This window comes from Limanda limanda, chromosome 15 (genome assembly GCF_963576545.1).
Source record: "Limanda limanda chromosome 15, fLimLim1.1, whole genome shotgun sequence".
Lineage (NCBI taxonomy): Eukaryota > Metazoa > Chordata > Actinopteri > Pleuronectiformes > Pleuronectidae > Limanda > Limanda limanda.
Window position 1 is genome coordinate 4589406 of NC_083650.1, and position 19604 is coordinate 4609009.

General features: G+C 42.4%; 1 protein-coding gene across 1 annotated transcript in view; it reads right to left on the reverse strand.

The window, feature by feature from the left end:
* slc30a6 (solute carrier family 30 member 6) overlaps positions 1 to 19604 on the reverse strand; it is a 40890-nt gene that overhangs the window by 4737 nt on the left and 16549 nt on the right. The window contains exons 5-13 of the mRNA XM_061087276.1: positions 15383 to 15425; positions 14530 to 14595; positions 12001 to 12081; positions 9822 to 9857; positions 8189 to 8283; positions 4947 to 4995; positions 995 to 1114; positions 300 to 402; positions 158 to 205 (exon numbers count right to left, since the gene is read on the reverse strand). Of these exons, the coding sequence (XP_060943259.1) occupies positions 158 to 205; positions 300 to 402; positions 995 to 1114; positions 4947 to 4995; positions 8189 to 8283; positions 9822 to 9857; positions 12001 to 12081; positions 14530 to 14595; positions 15383 to 15425 (641 nt within the window). The remainder of the gene's footprint in view (positions 1 to 157; positions 206 to 299; positions 403 to 994; positions 1115 to 4946; positions 4996 to 8188; positions 8284 to 9821; positions 9858 to 12000; positions 12082 to 14529; positions 14596 to 15382; positions 15426 to 19604) is intronic.

Consider the following 19604-nt stretch of genomic DNA (forward strand, 5'->3'; position numbering starts at 1 on the left):
CAACAATTAGCCATTAAGAAGCAGTCATACATTTCACATTCTTAAGCCTTTTCAGGAGTCACATCAGGAAAATGACCTTTTCACTACTTCATGTGTGTTTAAAATTCAAAGCAATCAGTTAAGAAGTCACAGCACAGTCACACAAACACGGACTCACTTCTCTCAGCAGTTTGTCGAGCTGACCAATGATGTGCGAAGGCGTCGTCTGTGCATGAGCGAAAAAACACAAGATTAATCCTGTTATAATGCGACTGAGTTTTGTTTATTGTCAACAACAGGGAGAGAAGTGTTTGTTTTACCTGCAGCAGCACTTTGCCGCTGTAGACGCTCATGGGATACATGGTGCCAAAGGTCATGAGAGCAATGGCGATCGCCGACGCTGTGTCCATGCCGTTATAGTTACTGGAAAAACACACAAACACACACCGGGCACAGGAAATAAATATGTGGGACATCAAGTACTTAAACAATAAGGCCAACCACTGCCAGCAGGATGATTCTCTAAACGTGGAAATGAACACAAAAAACATTTTGACGTGATTTGTGGTCTTTAACGTTCACAACTGACTGGTAGTCGTTCATCTTTTAAACCATTTATTTCAGTTTTATCTTTGACAAAACATCCAGATCTCACTGCTGCTGCAGAGAGGCTTTTTGCAGTTTTGTAGAGTGACAGCATTAGACTTTTTTGGGAGGAGATGTGTGGAACCAGTTGTAGATTAGACACCAGAATCGTGAAGGTTACGGTTAATCTGTGTCTCGTGAGACATTTTGTTGTTTTCCAGCAATTAAATAAACTTTAATCTCTGACAGATCGACTCCTGTAGGATTCAAAGACCCGTCTGGTATTTTCCCATCAGGATACATGTGGAGTTCGGTGCAGATAAAAATGAGCACAGTTTAAAGCAGTGAGAGTTTCCAGCTGTGAGGGAAATGTGACATCCCATAAATTTGGGGATTTACCAGCAGAGACAGAGAGAAAATTAATCCTCACTTGATTTCTATGAGCATGTAGGTGATGCAGAGGGACAGAGCTCCGGCCATGTTGATGAGGAGGAACGGGTTCATACGAGGCAGCAGAACGCTGCTGAGACCTGGAACGATTCCACACAAACTGTACACGTACACGTACACGTACACACACACACACACACACACACACACACACACACACACACACACACACACACACACACACACACACACACACACACACACACACACACACACACACACACACACACACACACACACACACACACACACACACAACAAGAAATAGGATTAGTGCACATGATCATATCCTGACTTTTTCTTTAATTCAACTGTTAATGTTTCAGAAAAAAGGGAATAATAACAACTTCATTAAATAACATTACAGATCTCATCAAAAAAGACAAGATATTTGGACAATAAAATGATCAATGTAATGTTAATACAACCGGTTCGTTTCCACACAAACTGAACATTATAACTATGATGAAGGTAGGCTTTATCACAATTATTAATATTAATATTCCTAGCTCCACCAAGTAGCTGAGCAGTACAAACTTTTCTTTTAACTTTAACTCTCTGTTACGTTTGTCAGATTCCGTTTCTAATCTTTGCATCACTGAGGTCAAAGGTCCTCGGCTGTACAAGAGTTTCAATTATTTTCCTTCTAACTGCAGTGAAACAAACTCAGGAGCATCTATGCAGGATCGTGTGCGTCTCCTGCTCTAAGCTGCGGCTTGCATCAGCAACGAATGTTTATGTTTGTCTTTAGGATTAGGCCTTTAACCCGATCACACCATCATAATGTACTTTAGGAGACGCCAAGTGGAGTTGATGGGATCATTCTTGTTTTGTTTCTAAGGTCGACATTGGGTTCAAGCTCTGATGAACCTCTGCTACGTTTCCTCTTCTTCTCCAGTGAGAGCAAAATATTGTAAATCTTCCCTAGAGGATATTTGTGTCCGTTAATTCATGCTCAGACAGAAAAAGGTGATGATTCCTGCTCAATGATGATCTGTAGAAGAAGGATAATTTCTTCTTCTCACTCAGGTAAACAATCATCTCAATTCGGAAGCTGTTTTCATTGATTCATCTGCAGGTAATTTTCACAACCAGTAACCATTTGGATAATGACCAGTCTGCCGTTGAGCTCAAACATCTGGCTTATTATAAAACCCCAAAGAGAGGGCGGTCCACTCAGCTCTGTGTTCCAGGAACCAATGAGTTTCCAGTGAAAACATCTCTGAGCACATGGGCCCTGCTGCGTCAGACCGACTCTCTACGTCAAAGGTCAGTTATGGAGTTGAGCCCAGTCGCAAACACGGAGAAGAGCTGTGATGCCTCGATGCTGGAGGGTGTTCGTCATTAGATTATTTATAAAAATTATAGAGACATGTCAACACGTAATTAATGTCACACAACAAGATCCCAGTTTTACTTGGATTAATGACGAATGCCTATGTGTGTAATCACAGTTTTATGAGTCACTATGTATTTTAGGATCTTCACAGTTACACAACGGAAGAACTGATTTATGAAACTATTCGAATTAAAATAGACGGAAAATAAATAAACGTATTCATTGTTTCATATTTATATGTAAATACGAAGTACGAAAAGAAAGAAAGACAAAAAGAAAGAAAGACAGAAAGCCAATTGATCTCATAATCTCCATCGATGCATTGATATAATTTGACATGTGACCTTGTGTGTGTTTGTGTGTGTGTGTGTATGTGTGTGTGTGTTAATCCAGACAGAGAGCGAGGGATTAGAGCAGAGGAAAACAATCACTTGATACTCTGTCTGTTGGCTCCACACTGGACTCAGTGATGAACAGAACAGAAAAATAACTGAACTGAACTGAACTTTGACTTTATAACGCTTTTTTAAAACTTTAGAATAAAATGAAAGCCTTACACGAAGGCAAGTGAACAAACTGTTCCTGAAAATGTTACACATCTCATCTGATAGATTTCATCATTCAATATCACAGGAAAATTAAGATGAAAAATGTTCATTTATCTCTAGAAATGTTATTCGTTTTTTGTCTAAAGGTGACTTGACGAGAAACAGAATCAGGATTTGATAATCGTCCAAATTTGCTAAAATGTATCTGTGTCACACTGTCAATTTTCTACTTTAAAAAAAAAAATCTGTCTTCTCCCCACTGGCATCTTTCACAGTCTTACACAGACACACGCACACGCACACACACACACACACACACGCGCACACGCACACGCACACACGCACACAGGCACACAGGCACGCACACTCAGCTCTGGCTTCTGGCTGGTGAGGTCGACAGAGCAGCCTGCTTTATATAACCCAGACCCAGCTGAGGTTAAGTGCGGACAGGCCGTTACAACACAGACAGCAACACACAGACACAGTGAAGGAAACACAAGGGAATGCACATACACACACACAGACACGCACTGAGTTAGCAGCTCAGTTGGTGCAGGTTACTCGGGTAGACAGCCTGGAGAGTTGTGCTGCAGAACTGAGCTGTAATTGGCTGAGAGTGCAGAAATGAACAGGACGTCCCAGCCTAGTTTCCACTCTTTGACTCAGTGTGTGCGTGTGTGTTTGTGTCTTTGTGCGTGTGTATACAAGTGTGTGTATGAAACGATATGTCTATGTATACCTTCACTCATCTGTTAGGGGGTTAAGACTTGGTTAAAGGGTCATTGTTAAATTTAGCTTTAACATCATGGGCTGGACAATGCAGTGTCCTCATAGAGACAGAAATGCAGCTCTGTGTGTGTGTGTGTGTGTCTCTGTGTGAGAGCGCTGCACACATCATCCATTTGAGCTGCGATAATACACAGTGGGATGTAATATTCATGACTTAAGTCACGACACTGAGCCTCAGTCTGCAAGTAAGAGCTGGTCTACAAGTTACCATGACGACGCAAAGAAGGAAGGAGTCTTGACGTGTGGACTCACATCTTTTATTGTATTATTCCTTGTCGTGGTAATTTATGAGGCTTTTTCAATCATCATGCAGCAACTCGGTGAATAAAGCTTGTGAGAATACAGCGAGACAGTGTCAAGAGAATTCACCGCAAGCGACAGGACACGTCAATGATGCGTCTAACACATGACTTCATAAGACTGCCGGCTGCTTGAGGCCCAAGTACAAGAAGAGCAGGTCTAACAACATGGCCACTGAAGTCCCTGGGTAATTTGATATCTTTAATTTGATATCATTAAAACTTATAAACTGATATTTCTGAGCTGAATTTGTTCACACGTCGCTCTGGTTCACAGGTTTAATAACAGTTCATTATGATAAAACCAACATGAAACCGTATTTTACCTCTCTCAATTTAAATATTGACGAATCACGCTGGTTTTCATGATATCATCTGTTCCACTTTCATCCTCACTGGTTCACAACATCCAGGAATTAACCCGACCTGCTGACCTGAAAAGTGAGCACCTGAGAGGTGATCTGGCTGAAATCAGGGCTGGAGTTACAGTGACCTTTGACCTGTAGGGGGAGGTGGGCAGAGTGTGTGTGTGTGCTGTTTGTGTATCGTATTTGTGTGTGAGTGTGTGTGTGTCACTGTTCTCTGGGAAACAATAAGAAAACTGATCTTACACATGTTTCTGAGAAGCTCAATCAATGATCAATCTGTTTCCCTGCAGCCGCAATCAGACCTCAGCCGACCCCGTAACCCTGAGACCCCCCCACGTTCTCCAATGGTAACCTTTGACCTCAGAGGACGGCCATATGTGCATGCGCACACAAACACCTGGACGCAGATTGACAGTGTAAGCAGTAACACATAGGACGGACAATTTTAGCAAAGTCAGGAGTGTAGGAGTGTGTGTGTGTGTGTGTGAGAGTTGTTGACTCAGTGTAAGTGGATCCTTCTGGTTCCGACCTGACATCAGCTGATGTAGAGAGAGAGAGAGAGAGAAAATGACTGAATCTGTGTTTTTACCTTCGACTCAGATCGGCCACATGTTCCTGAAGCCAACTGCTGCTCGCCGCTAGAGAGGGAGCGAGAGAGGGAGAGAGAGAGAGACACTGTTAATGTCCATCACACAAAACAACAAGAGACACAAAAGTCTAACACATCTCCTCCACGGCTTTTGGAAGTGTCTGGATTGAAGGCGTCTCCAGAAGGTTTCAAATTATTCCACCCAGCACATTTTTTCAGTTTGGTGCAGTGTTCAGACATATTACATAACTTTACCTCAGTTCCTTTAATTTTTTATTAAACATGAAACCCTTTTGGTTATTATCACCAGTAGCCCCACAAACTCCATTTAGTAGAAAAATAAATGTATATTTAGTCTGACGCTGCAGCTATTAAGTCAAATTGTCGGCAAGACAGATACACCTGAAAAAATTGATGGTGAGGACATTTTGTCTGATAAAGATGGAAAATATGGAAGCAACGTATTTCTTCTACACACGTGGAACCATAAGTCTGTCTGGGTTCTGCAGTTGTTTCATAAATCATGCCTCTTTTATTCACACGTCACAGAATCTCTCTTGAGATCTGTCATTTTGAATTTTGAGCATTGAAAATTTGTATCATCGCAACAGTCATCAATCAATCCGTCTATTTCTAAGCAAAAACAACATTTACAAATTAATAATAAAATAACATGAGATGAACAAAAATTGATTGAAAGGCCGGGAACAGAATTATTTTTTCTTCAATAACAGATGAAGCTTTTCTTCTGTTCGACTAATAAACAAATCAACCGGATATTTGAGCTCAAGTAAAGTTTACATTCTAATGATCATAGTTATGGAAAGTGAACTTCTTCATGTCCCAGATGAAAAACACAGACGTGACTCTGATCCCGACTCTGGATTCAGAAGACTCGAGAAGAGAAAACATCGTTCTGCTTCAACGCTGCGTTAAATATTAAGTCACACAGCTGTTTTCATTTCACAGCTGATTCAGTTAAGTCTGTACGTTGCATATTTAAACATCCGACACGAATTGCTTACAGGGTATTAGAATTACCTGATTTTAGTTTTAAACAGAAACTCCTGTCAAAGGAAGCAGCTTCAGTGTTTGTAGAGATGAAGGATAGAAACTGCATTCATCTTTACCAAGGACCATGGAGGGAGGCAGCAGATCGCCCACTTGTGTTCAAAAAAAGATAAGCGCTCTCGCTCCACCGCGCCGTCCCACCTTTAATGTTTGACGACACAGCAAAGCCTGAAGGCTCAGTGTCGGGTCAAAGGCCCTTCACATCCCATCCTGCTCAGACCTGAGTGTGTGTGTGCTAGTGTGTGTGTGAGTGTGTTTGTTTGTTTGTTTGTTTGTTTGTGCTAGCTGGGTGAGTCAGTCTAAACAAACATTTTAATGGAGTGACTTATTTATGATCCATGTGTGCGAGGAGGACGTACAATGTTTGTAGGTGTGTGTGTGACTGAGTGTGTGTGTGTGTGTGTGAGACTGTGTGTGGTGTGTATGTGTCTTTGTGGAGTGTGTTGGCATGTCTGTCTGCCCGCCTGGCCCCCTGGCACACTACATTACCACTGTCTGGAACATTGTTGCGTAATGCACTTTTAGTCTCGCTCCGTCAGAGAGTGAGTGTGCGCGCGCGTGTGTGTGTGTAATGAGTGAGAGATATAGTGTGTGTTTTACAAAGTTAAGTGCCTGTGTGTGCGTATGTGTGTGTGTGTGGTTTCACCCCCCCTCCCATCCCAAAATGTCAGATGTTAAGTGATGTTGAGACTGCTCTGAACGCAAGAGCAGACAGCTGACACACACACACACAGACATACACACACACACACACTGACCTCATTCATCAGTAGACTGTTCGTACAAATAGTGAGTCAGCCCGAGAGGAGAGGAAGGGAAAGAGGAAAAGAGAGGAGGAATAGGAAGAGGAGGAGTAGAGGACAGGAAGAGCAAGAGTAGAGGACAGGAGAGGACAGAAGAGGAAGAGAAAGAGGAAAAGAGAGGAGGAAGAGGAGCAGTAGAGGGCAGGAGAGGAGAGGAAGAGAAAGAGGAATAGAGAGGAGAAAGAGGAGTAGTAGAGGAAAGGAGAAGACATACAGGAAGAGAAAGAAGAAAAGGGGAGAGGACAGAAGATGAGAGGAAGAGAAGGGAAGAGGAGGATGAGAGGAAATGGGATGAGATGATAGGAAGAGGAAATAAGAGGAGAGGAGGGACAGTTGAGAGGAGAGAGGAGGTCGAGGAAGTGAGGAGGTGAATTAGTAATATACTTCTCCTCTTCCACTCCTGAACTACTTCCTGTTTTTCTGTTTGTCTTTTCATACGTGTTAGTGACAGAACATCTGGTTCTACATGTTTCTATATACTGTGAATACAAATTAGTGTATAATAGAGTGTGTGTGAGTGTCTGTGTGTGTTTGTGTGTGTATGAGTCTGTCTGTATTAGCAGTAGACTGACTCTCAGTGAGGTTAATACGTCCCGGGGTCGACATTAGCCTGGTTTGACCTCCCTCTGGTGTGTGTGTGTGTGTGCGTGCGCATGTGCATGCCCGTGTGTGTCTCCACTGTCTTGGTGCGATGCAATTTTGTGTTTGCATATAGTTAGCACAGAGTGTGGGTCTGTCTGATTGTGTATCTGTGATTTTTCTACCCTTGTAGAACAGTTTTAATACCGATCTGAACCTATCTGGAACATTTTGGACATTTTAGGACTAAACAGGAAAATTCTTCAGTTTAATCAGAAACACGATGTTTATTTGACCCTCGGAGAGAAACACTGACCAGTCCTCCAGTTCATATGTTTGCATAATGTTTAGTATTAATACCCGTTCATAAGGAGTGTTGCATGTCAACTCACACGTCATCTTTTCTATCCTGTTGTGCTGCAAAAACACGCCACCGATAATCTTTGGAAAATAATTTGAAAAAACGAATATGTTTGTATTTTAAAACCACGCAAGCGAGCCTGATTTTATAACTTTCTGCAATTAGGAGGAGACTAACCTCTGATCTCTCTGATGGCATTTGTGATTTATCTACTGGCACAACAGTGAATAAGCGTTTCATTTTGCTTCGGTAATCCCCCCAAAATAAAACAAAAGCCAAATTGTGCCCGTTCCCTAGTGAGTGCGAGGATTAACAAACCTCCACCGTCCAGAGGAGGAACTCGAAACACACAAAAATGACTACATCCACACTTGTTTTAAAACAACTCAGGTGCGATGGCGTCCTAAGGCAAGGGCGGAGGACCTTACCTTCTGAGACGTAGGCGAACGGCTTGTTCCTGACAGACAGCAACGTCAACAGATTGAAGAAGAGAGCGACAAACGTCCCGACCAACAGACGACCGCTGCAGAGATGAAACATCAGAGAAACGTTTTACACTTTGTGATGATAAGTTAATAAGCATATGAATGAAACCCAATGTAAATGTAAGCATGTGATAATCATGTGGGGACACTGAGTGCAGTGCATTGTGGGACATGTTCAGAGTAGTAACAATCGTTTCTATTTAAGTTTAGATTAAGTTTAGCTATATACTATGCATCTTTTCCATGCTAATCTTACAAAATACACATCAACACACAAATCTCTGCTCGCTAGCGCAAAAAAAAAAGAGCACATACACACACACAATCAAACACACACACACACACTCTGTTCAATACACTAATCACTCGGGACAATCCTTTTAAGAGCCTTTAAATTGGTCCAAACAATCAGCGGGACGTGAGCGGCTGCACGACGGTGAGCCGCCGAAACTGGATGATAAACCCCCACCCCCCCTGACCTCACCTCACCCCCCCACCCTCATAGAACAGATTAAAGTGTGTGTCTGCGTGTGTGTCTGTCTACCCAGCAGACACCTGTCTTGTCCCTCTGGTTAGCAGCCGTCTCTCATGCTGTCTACGATCACATCCGTTCACAGAAGAGAGAGAGAGAGAGAGAGACGAGGAGGTGAGGGGGGAGAAATGGGGTGGGTGGGTGGGGGGGGGGGTAATCTCGTCACGGGAGACAGGTTTAAGTTTCTCCGTGTTTTTGCTTCTAAAAGCCGTCGCTAATCTGTCTCATAATGGAGAGAGAGAATGAGTTTGAGCATCACAGGTGATGACTGGAGTCTTAGCATCGGGCGAGAACCATTTCACGTCGTCGTAGCAACAATGTTCGAACTCAAAGACATCCAGTGAGGAAACGATGGTGTGTTAATAGTTTGAGGGAAGTTTAATCAGTAAAGCAAAACCTCTCGACCTCAGTCTTTGTTAATTGGCAGAGCTGATGTTACATGAGGTGTGTTGATCAACTCCCCCCTGTGAAGAGACACACACACACACACACACACACACACACACACACACACACACACACACACACACACACACACACACACACACACACACACACACACACACACACACACACACACACACACACACACACACACACACACACACACAGTGTGAACTGAGTGTGTGTGAGTGTGTGTGTGTGTGTTTCAAAAGGGACACACAAGAGTAAATAATGTTGTATCTGTTTATCTTTTCCTCAGAAATTCAATGTTGTTTTAGAGTTACGACTTGGTTTTAGAGTTAGAATTAGGTTTAGGTTAAAGTTAGGCATTAAGTTCTGATGATTAAGGTAAGCGGCAAAGAAATGTCTTATGTCAATGACTGTCCTCACAACTATAGAGAGAGTCTGTGTGTGTGTGTGTGTGTGTGTGTGTGTGTGTGTGTGTGTGTGTGTGTGTGTGTGTGTGTGTGTGTGTGTGTGTGTGTGTGTGTGTGTGTGTGTGTGTGTGTGTGTGTGTGTGTGTGTGTGTGTGTGTGTGTGTGTGTGTGTGTGTGTGTGTGTGTGTGTGTGTGTGTGTGTGTGTGTAGGGGTAGTACTTACGTGTGGACCTCAGGCTGCTCCATGAAGCGCTCCACACTAACAAAACAGAAACAAACACAGTCAACAATACAGGCCAGGTGGGACTACTCTGTCCGTGCACGGGAGTGTGCACAGGAGTGTGCACGAGAGTGTGTGTGTGTGTGTGTGTGTGTGTGTGACTGAGTCGGAGAGAGTGATCAGGACAAATGAAACGAATGAAAGGAGACAAGGAGAAAACAGGAAAGAAATCAACACACACACACAGACAGTCTTGAGTATTTCCTCTGTGCTGCAGCCCTACTGTGCCATTCATGACATTCACTGTACTGCACCAGCAGAGTGTGTGTGTGTGTGTGTGTGTGTGTGTGTGTGTGTGTGTGTGTGTGTGTACACGATCTCACTCATGCAGAGAAATGTCAGTTAAATTAAGTTAGTTCAGAAATAAAATAACATAAGTAAATAAAGTAATTAAATAAGTTAAGAAAATGATCAGTGGTTCGATGAAGACCCTTTCCATTGATTTATTTTTCCTCAGGTGAGACAGGTGGAGCTCTGTGATTGGTCTATTTGTGGGAACGCTGCCTCGGGGTTGGATATTGTGATGAGTTTTATAGAAGTAAAGTCACTATAGATCGGCCATTAAGGAAGTTTGAAAATTTTGTTAAATGTGATCGATTTAAATGAGCTGGATTGATTTTTCTATTAAAATGTAAGCTGTATGTATTCAATATAGAGTAGGTAATAGCTGAATGGTGAAATAATGAGTTAAACAAAGGTAAACACAAGCGAACTGCAGGTTGTTTTCAGCGACAAGTCTCTTCTGCCTGTTTGACCTTGTCCACTGACCGAGTGTTGGCATCGTTAGCCATGTTTTAATCCGCCTCCATGTTTTTAAAATGCATCACTTTAGTTGTTCGAGTCAGTTCAAAAAGCAGCTTAGCAGCAAACAGAGTCAGACGCATTAACGTGGACTTTATTGGTAGAGGCAACTTGAGGTCTGATTTAGAAAACAAGTTCAAACAAAGTTCTGACGATTTTAAAATGACACCCGCCAGCCAATCAGAGATCAGCATTTTCTGCTGTCGTAGAAGGGAGAAAAATAAACACAATTATACGCACTAAGCTGACGCTGCCACACACACACACACACACAGCAAAGTGTGAGCCGGCATCGTGCCAACTGCTTAAATGTGGGTGTGTGCTTTCATTCTGGTTAATTCACCCTCCCTTCCCTGAGAACTGACCGCAAGACAACCCCACACTGGCCGCCTGGAGCTGTGTGTGTGTGTGTGTCTGTGTGTGTGTGTGTCACAATGACTGACAGAGCCAGGCAGCGACACTCCCTCAGACCTAAAAAAAAATCAGTTCTCTCTCTCTCTTTTAGACAGACACACAAAAAAGCCTTTGCTATAGTGTGTTACCCCCTTTAGGCATCCATGTATCTTTAAAAATATGTCATAATTTAGATGTTAAAGTGAGTTTGCACAAAACTGTGAGGAAGCACTTTTCCAATGATGTAGGTGGAGACTAAATTAAACATAAAACATCTCTTCAGAATTAAAATACATTTTCGTAGCTTTCAGAGCTGTTATTATTTCAGAAATATAGAAAATCCTATATCGAAACACTGACTTTACAATATAATATAAATGACAGAAGTATAATAAAGACCATGTTGTATGTAGAGGGGTTTAGTAGATCTATAATAAAATAAGAATATATTGATTAAATACATATCGATAATTATTTGAGCAAAATGAAACTGAATATTGTTGCAATGTAACCTGAGTTGTAAAACATTTTTGTAAAACACATGCACATGGGGTCTAATTATTGCATTTTCTGAATGTTTTGCAGATAAAGCCGAGCGGGAAGCACAGGAACAACATGCACCCTGTGTGGAGCACAGTGATGTTGTGAAACTAAAAACATAGACAAACTCAAAAAGACACAACTGGAAATATTTTGTGTGCTGCTTTGAAAATATCAACTCTTTTGTTGTGTTGTGAGTCACACGAAGAAAATAATTGAAATTTTAATTGAGAGAGACAGAGAGCGTGAGACAGAGAAAGAGACGTAGAAAAAAACAAAAGCCATGCGATGTTTGTAAAAAATTCTCAGTTAGATTAATTTACTATTCGTGTTTCCAGATAATCTGTGTGTGTTTGTGTGTGTCTGTGTGCGTGAGTGTCATACACACCTCTCTTTCAGGATGAACAGAGCTCCCAGCTGGATGAGAACAGTTGAGGCAAAAACAGCCAAAACCTCGAGTCGGTCAAACCTGCAGAGAAACAGAAAAACGTTGTCGTTCACATAGAGTCGGACTCACCAGGGCTGCGTTCAGACAACATGCAGCAAATTGTTTATTTAAACGTAAACATGGTGCATTGAACCCTGTTGGGATATGCAAGTGTTGCAACTCCGACAGCTGAGAAGGTCAATTCTGTCATTTTTTATTGAAGAAATCTCTGAGGTAGATGATGAGTTGAAATATGTGTTGAATAAAACAAACTTGATGTTACAGGCTCTGTCTTTTCTCTGTAGAGAACTTTAAAATCCACTGTGTCACTGTCTTGTTAATACAGCAGCCTTTATAGACACGTTGCTGTTGATTGGACAACACCTGTGACACACCCACCGAAACAGAGAAAATTAACCTTGAAACCCGTTGACACCGGAGGAAAGAAGTCGTTCAACTTGGAAACTGTAGCTGTTGGACACCATTTCTCCCCTTCCACTTCCTGCGTGTAACCTCTAATTCCCCTTTACAGGAAACAATCAATATCAAATATTTTCACTTCACTTATTTTCACAGATATTTCAATTTCAATTCCAAGGAAGAATCTGGCCTCAATTTAACCTAAAGGACAATTCAACTGAAGCTAAATTCCAGCTTTAACATAACATAAATTTCTCACAGCGTGACCTGGAAACTTGTTTTTTCTCTTTCTGTCTATGTATGTATGGAAACTGAAGTCATCTAAACATTTAAAAGCAGATTGCTGCTGCAGAAATGAGCAGAAGCATCTTTATTATCTAGCTAAATGACTGTTTCCGGTTATGACTCTAATTAATTGACATTAAGTGTTAAAACTGCATCGGCGCTAAAGATGTAGAAAGAGATGAGGGCGTGTCACGGGGACAACGTTAACAAAGCGACAGTGTTGGGGGCCGAGGAGCCGTTAACTGTTGCTGAACCTGTGACCTGTCATAAGGTCAAAGGGTCGATCCTGTTGCAGTCTGTCCAGTCTGATGATCAGCTTCATCTCAGTGAGTGGTCCACTGGGCTTACAGGGCTTAAACCTGACGTTGGCGGTCAGGGATCAGATGGGCTGCCTTCTCAGACGCCGCCGCGCCACCGCAGCGTAATACCAGTAAACTAAAAGCTTGTGTCAGTGAAGAGCGTTATGGATTAATGTGAACGAGATGTGAACATATGCAGAAAACAAGGAGAGGTGACGCGAGGACACAGGAAACTACGCAGATAAAAGCTGCAGTTTAAGTTTCACCAAGCTGATGCTGGAGGAAATCAACAACACTGACAAGGTGAACAGTGATCGGACAAATTATTTTCTTATTAAATGAGAAGTTTCTCTTCACGTCTCTTCATTAAGCTAAAACAACTCAGTTGCAGACGCTGCCATCTGCAGCTCTTGACATCATTAGCAGTCAGAGTCATGGAGTCGTACCGGCGTCCCGCTGATACACACAAGTGACCAGGGGTATGAAATATACAAAATAAGTTATTAAAACCAAACTAATCAGAAACATAAACACTTGAACAAACATCACTATAATAATGTTCAAACCCTTCATCTTCGGATAAAATTTGATGCCCAGAAACATTTCCAATAAACATTGCACCTTTAAGACGTTAGATGTTAAACTGCGTCTGAGGCACCGTTCTGTTCCTAATAGTCCATTATGACACACACACACACACACACACACACACACACACACACACACACACACACACACACACACACACACACACACACACACACACACACACACACACACACACACACACACACACACACACACACACACACACACACACACACACACACACACACACACACACAATAGAGAGCCAAGTGAAGCTGAAAAGCAGATTTCCATTTGATCACTACTCTTCAACACCTCAAGGTCAGAGGTGACCTGTCAGCTGACACACACACACACACGCACTCACTCTCACACACACACACAGGGTAAACACAGATGTAGCATCGACAGTAAAGCTTCTGTTCCTGTCATCTGAATCAGCTGAGCGGCTCAAACTCACAATCATCGCCCAACTCAAACACACCGCTAATTTAGTGTGTGTGTTAGTGTGTGTGTGTGTGTAATAGAAAGCAGTGAATAACATCACATAAATAAATAAACAAACGCAGATGGAGCTTTGACTGAAAAGCATAGGTTATTGACCCACACTCACTGAGCACTTTATTAGGAACAACAAACCAACACTGGGTTGTTTCTCCCTCCGTTCACTAACAAACTAATGTTCCTTTTTTGCAACAAAAACTGCAATGATTTGTTTTTTAATCGATACAGACAGAAAATGTATCTGCAACTACCTGTGACAGCTTTCACTCTTTAATAAAACATGTCACATAACTCTTCCACTTCCAGTTTTCAGACAATTTTGTGTGCATTTTTTCAAACCAGCTCACAGCCACAGTGTACAGAACCGTAAAAGAGATAGTAAAAGTGAACTCACCCAAATGAGTAGACCTGACTGGGTTTCTTCATGTTGACCCAGGAGCTGATGAGACAGGTGATCAAACTGCAGGACACACAGAGGAGATGGAGGAGACAGAAGGAGGAGAAGGTGACGGCAGGGAAAGAGAAGAGCAGGTGAATGACAGAGGGATGTGAGACAGAGAGAAGACGGACAAGAGAGCGGCACATAAGACGAGAGTCAGTGAGGGACAAGTGGCAGCAACGTACACAACACAGAGGTCAGTTAAAGTTCATGTCTTCTGTATTTTTATTTTTCAAGAGGGAAAATTCTCCATCAGAACAGAAAACACACAAAACTGTGGATAGGTATAAAAGCTTAATTGGCTAGGAATGATTATAAATAACTGTTTAATTAACAGACTGTAAATAAAGATGGATGACGTGTTCTTTGCTTTCTTCTGCGATTCCAAAAATACTAACACTGCTGTTTTAAGGTAAAAAAAGGTTTCCATGGTTTTGCTTTAACTCGTCAAACTTCCCAGGTGTGTGAGGATGTGTGACTCCTCATGTTCTAATGCTTATGTTTCTATAAGATATATAAGGACTAGATCCTCTAGTCCTTGAATTAAACGTATCCAAATTAATCCACAGTTTCAAATCCAGAGGGACTGAATTTATTATCACATCTCACAAATAAAACAGGACATCGTCACATTTGCGAAGCTGCGATCAGCTTTTTGCTCAGAGAGGAACCTACATTATTTATCAGGTGTCACTAATTAATATGTTTCTTTCTGCTCTGATGCACATTTGTAAGTGCAGCGAAACTCAGGCAAAAATTTACATTTTGGAAAAAACAATATACAATATTTAAAATAATAGACACTCACCTAAAGAGGTCGAAGATGGTGAGGTACGTGTAGGCAGTTAAAGCTGAAAAGACAAAAACAGAGAAACAGAGATGATCACAACTCAAACCCTGAGAAACAAATCAGTCAATCCATTGTTTAAATGGTGAACATGAGTACAAACATCAAACTTTATCTACAGGACGTGACTTGAACAAACAAACAAACAGAGGTGAAAACATAACCTCACTTTCATCACCTTATCAGACTTCAAAAACCCACTTGTGTAAAAAACAGTTGTCTTTTTCCTTAGATTCTGAATTGTACTTTTAGTGACTCGGCACATTCATACTCTTCGTTATCCATCCAGTCCTAAATGACCTGACAAGTGTGTCGGCCAATGAGCTCGTCAGCGAGCCACTGAGTGAGTCATTCATTTTTGTTCTAATTGGACACAATCTTGGAGAGCAGCCAGTCCGACACCAGGTAAGAGTCAGTTAGTGGGCCACTTAGTCAGTAGGCCAACAAGCCAATTAAATCATCAGTCAGCTAAAGAGAGATTCCAACTGGCCTGGTTTAACTACTCAATGACAACCTGTCTGTCTCTGTCTGTCCGCGTGTCTCACTGTTCACCCGTGTCTCTCTGCCCTAATGCCTTCGACCAGCTTTCTGTAATCAGGCTCCGCTGTGGGGGATGAGGCGAGGGGATTAGAGCGGCTTTGTGCTGAGAGGAACATTTTGTTTCCCCATCACCGGCATCCATGTTGGCCAACCTGACGCCATGTAATCCTGACTAGGAGGCCCGGAGAGACAGGCCAAAAGTGTGTGTGTGTGAGAGAGAGAGAGAGAGAGAGAGAGAGAGAGAGAGAGAGAGAGAGAGAGAGAGAGCGAGCGAGCGAGCGAGAGAGCGAGAGAGCGAGAGAGCGAGAGAGAGAGAGAGAGAGAGAGAGGGACGGACAGGAGGACCCAGACTGAGTGACGGATCGACAGCGGAAAGAGAGAGAGAGTGAGAGAGAGAGGGAGAGGATGGATGGATGGACTGAGAGAAAGAGGCAGATAGACGGGTAAGGAGGGAGAGTTGAGGAGAAGGCAGACAGACAGACAGACAGACAGACAGACAGACAGACAGACAGACAGACAGACAGACAGACAGACGGGCTGATAGAGGGAAAGTGGATGACTGAATAGAGAGAGAGTGAGAGACAACCCACACCACTTGAGGGAGAGAGAGAGTTATTGAAACCAATAACTGTTCCTTTCATAAATATCAAACATGTGAGATATCGAATTGGTCCATTGGGCCGTTTATCCTCTATTGCAGGGGTGGGCAAACATTTTGACTCGCGGGCCAAAATGAGTTCTAAAATTTGGCAGAAGGGCCGGGCCAGGAACAGATGGATTGAGTGTTTTTGTGAACTAATATAAATGACATGGAAAAATCATTACATGAAAGGATTTGGCCTTTACCAAGTAGCAAAGCACTTATTTGCAAGGCCATTTAACAAAAACCCGCCTTCAGCGAAAGGCGTGCTAGCCTTTGCTATTTCGAATGCCCCCCAAAAAACATGCCTTAGTAGATGACTCGTTAATCGCAGTTTGTCTGTGAAAAAAAATGTTGCTAAGTCTGTAAATTAGTCGCCAACCTCTGAGCTGCAGCCACCCATTCTTGCGTTGACTGCTTGCTAGCGTAGTTAGCATGCTTCGTAGCAAAGTGACGGCTGATGTATTCCATGAAAACTGCGACAGTTTTCTCGGCATTATCAGGCATACAGCCTTCGATTGGACTTCAGTGAAAAAGTATTTTGTTGTCGACTCCGTGTCAAACACTCGGCACTCATTGTCCACTTTTCGTTTCCTTGATCCTCTCATTTTACAGAAGGGCTCACAGGACAAAGCTAAAAAGTGAAGGGAGATCATGTGCCCTTTCGAGCCCTATACACCACAGTCCCGGGCAAATTTAATTTAGCTGACGCTTTTATCCAAAGCGACTCACAATAAGTGCATTCGACCCCGAGGGTTCAAACCCAGAACATCAAGAATCAAGAAAGTACAGTTTCTTAAAAAATAAAGCAAAACTACAAAGTGCTATAAGTACGTGCCATTTAAGTGCTACTAAATTGTTAGTCTCAAAAAAAAAAAAAAAAAAAAAAATTCAATTTTTTTTTATTTTTTATTGAAACATTTTTTTTTATTTTTTATTATTTGGACAAATTCGGCGGGCCGGATTTAAAAGCCCAATGGGCCGTACGTTGCCCATGTCTGCTCTATTGCAATGGCCAACAAAATAAGTGTGCCCCCCTCACGACTGTGCGCTTTAAAAGCTGCGGCTCAAACATGTAACTTTGAGCAGGATCTCTCCACAGGAATCAATGAGGCCTCACGTCGTCTTGTTGTGTTGAATTAAAAAGCAGCAGACGATAAAAAGCGATAATAATACAAGCGCTGACATCACAGTGACCCTGAAACAGGCCCGACCAGATCAATACGCCCCACCCCACCGCTGAGCTCAGATAGGTTTACATACAGACCACAACACACAGACACACAAATATAACCTGGTTCAATTCCTTTATAAATCTCCTGCTTACAAACACTGACACCCAGAGGATATGATCCGAGAGCAACAAACAATACACACGAGACGTTATTCATCTGTAACACAAACACACAAACCGACACACACACACACACAGCAGTATATATGATATGTACACTAAACAAAAGTACAAGAAACACAAAACATACACAAACACACAGCTGCCCCACAGGACATGAACTCAACACCCAGAGCAGTATGATGGATTAAAAACCCTGTGTTTGTTTTTCAGAAGCAATCGATGGAGGAGGAGAAGAGAAGAGAGAAAGAAGAGGAGAGAGGGAGAGGGAGAGAGAGAGAGAGAGAGAGAGAGGGAGAGAGAGAGAGGGCGAGCAGAGGATGAAAAGAGAAAAAGTTTTGCGCTTTGCATAATTTTATCATTCCTTTTTTCTTTCGCTGTTCTTCTTTCATTTCTTCTGTTAAAAATGTCCTTTAAAACAGCAACAATGGGACAAACATGGAGAAAGATGAGTACGAGATGCATGAAGGAGAGAAGGAAAAGGTAAGAGTTTAAATAGGAAGGGAGGGAGAAAGGAAGGAAGGAAGGAAGGAAGGGAGGGAGGGTGGATAGAGAGAGATGAGAGAGGAGAAATACGAGCAGGAGGATGAATATTTAATGCTGTCTGCAGAGGGGCAGCCCAAACTCACATACACACAGACACACAAGCACGCACACACACACACTTATCAGCGGAGTTAAAATTAAAGAAACTTAATTTACTATAAACTTCCTAACGTTTAATTCAAATTTAAACTTTCACTCAACTGGATCAAAACACATATAATATTGATATTTTGACAAAAGCCAAACATGACCAGTGCATGTTGATATTTGACTATTTTAGTTTTAATCCAAGACTGTCGACGGTTACTTAAAATCATCTCTTGGTTGATTTTGTGCAGTTTTTAGGCAAAGACAAAAAGTCTGCCAGGTTTTAAACAAAGTCACCACACACACACACACACACACACACACACACACACACACACACACACACACACACACACACACACACACACACACACACACACACACACACACACACACACACACACACACACACACACACACACACACACACACACACACACACACACACACACACAATATGTGCCAACCACAGCAAATAGCAGCTTAGTGTCATTGGTTCCGGTAAACAGTAAACTGAGAGGCGGCGGGTCGTGGTGTCAGGTCAGCTCCTGTGTGCTGCAGATGTAAACTAAAAGCTTCTATCGAACGCCTCAACTGCTGCGGTGAGGACGATCCCCGGAGGAGGAGGAAGAGGAGGAGAGAGGAGAGAGGACAGGGACAGAGACGGAGGTGAGGAGGGGGAGCAGGGGATGGAGTGATGTAAGAGGAGGAGGAGGAGACAGATGAAGAGGAGACAGGGAGCGCTGCCCAGCGCTGACACTGCTGACCATCGATGGAGAAACATGAGTGAAACTGAGGACTACAAACGTACACACACAAAATAACACACTTGACAGGCACACACTCGTACTTACTGTGGACACGGAACAAGTAATCACAACACTGTTTATTAAAATTAACATGCAGACACACACACACACAGCGTATATAACAAATAAATGAAGTTATTGTTGGCTACAGACCATTGAATAAAGAAGCTCACAGACGTTTACTAAGTCTGTCCAAGTTTAGTTGGT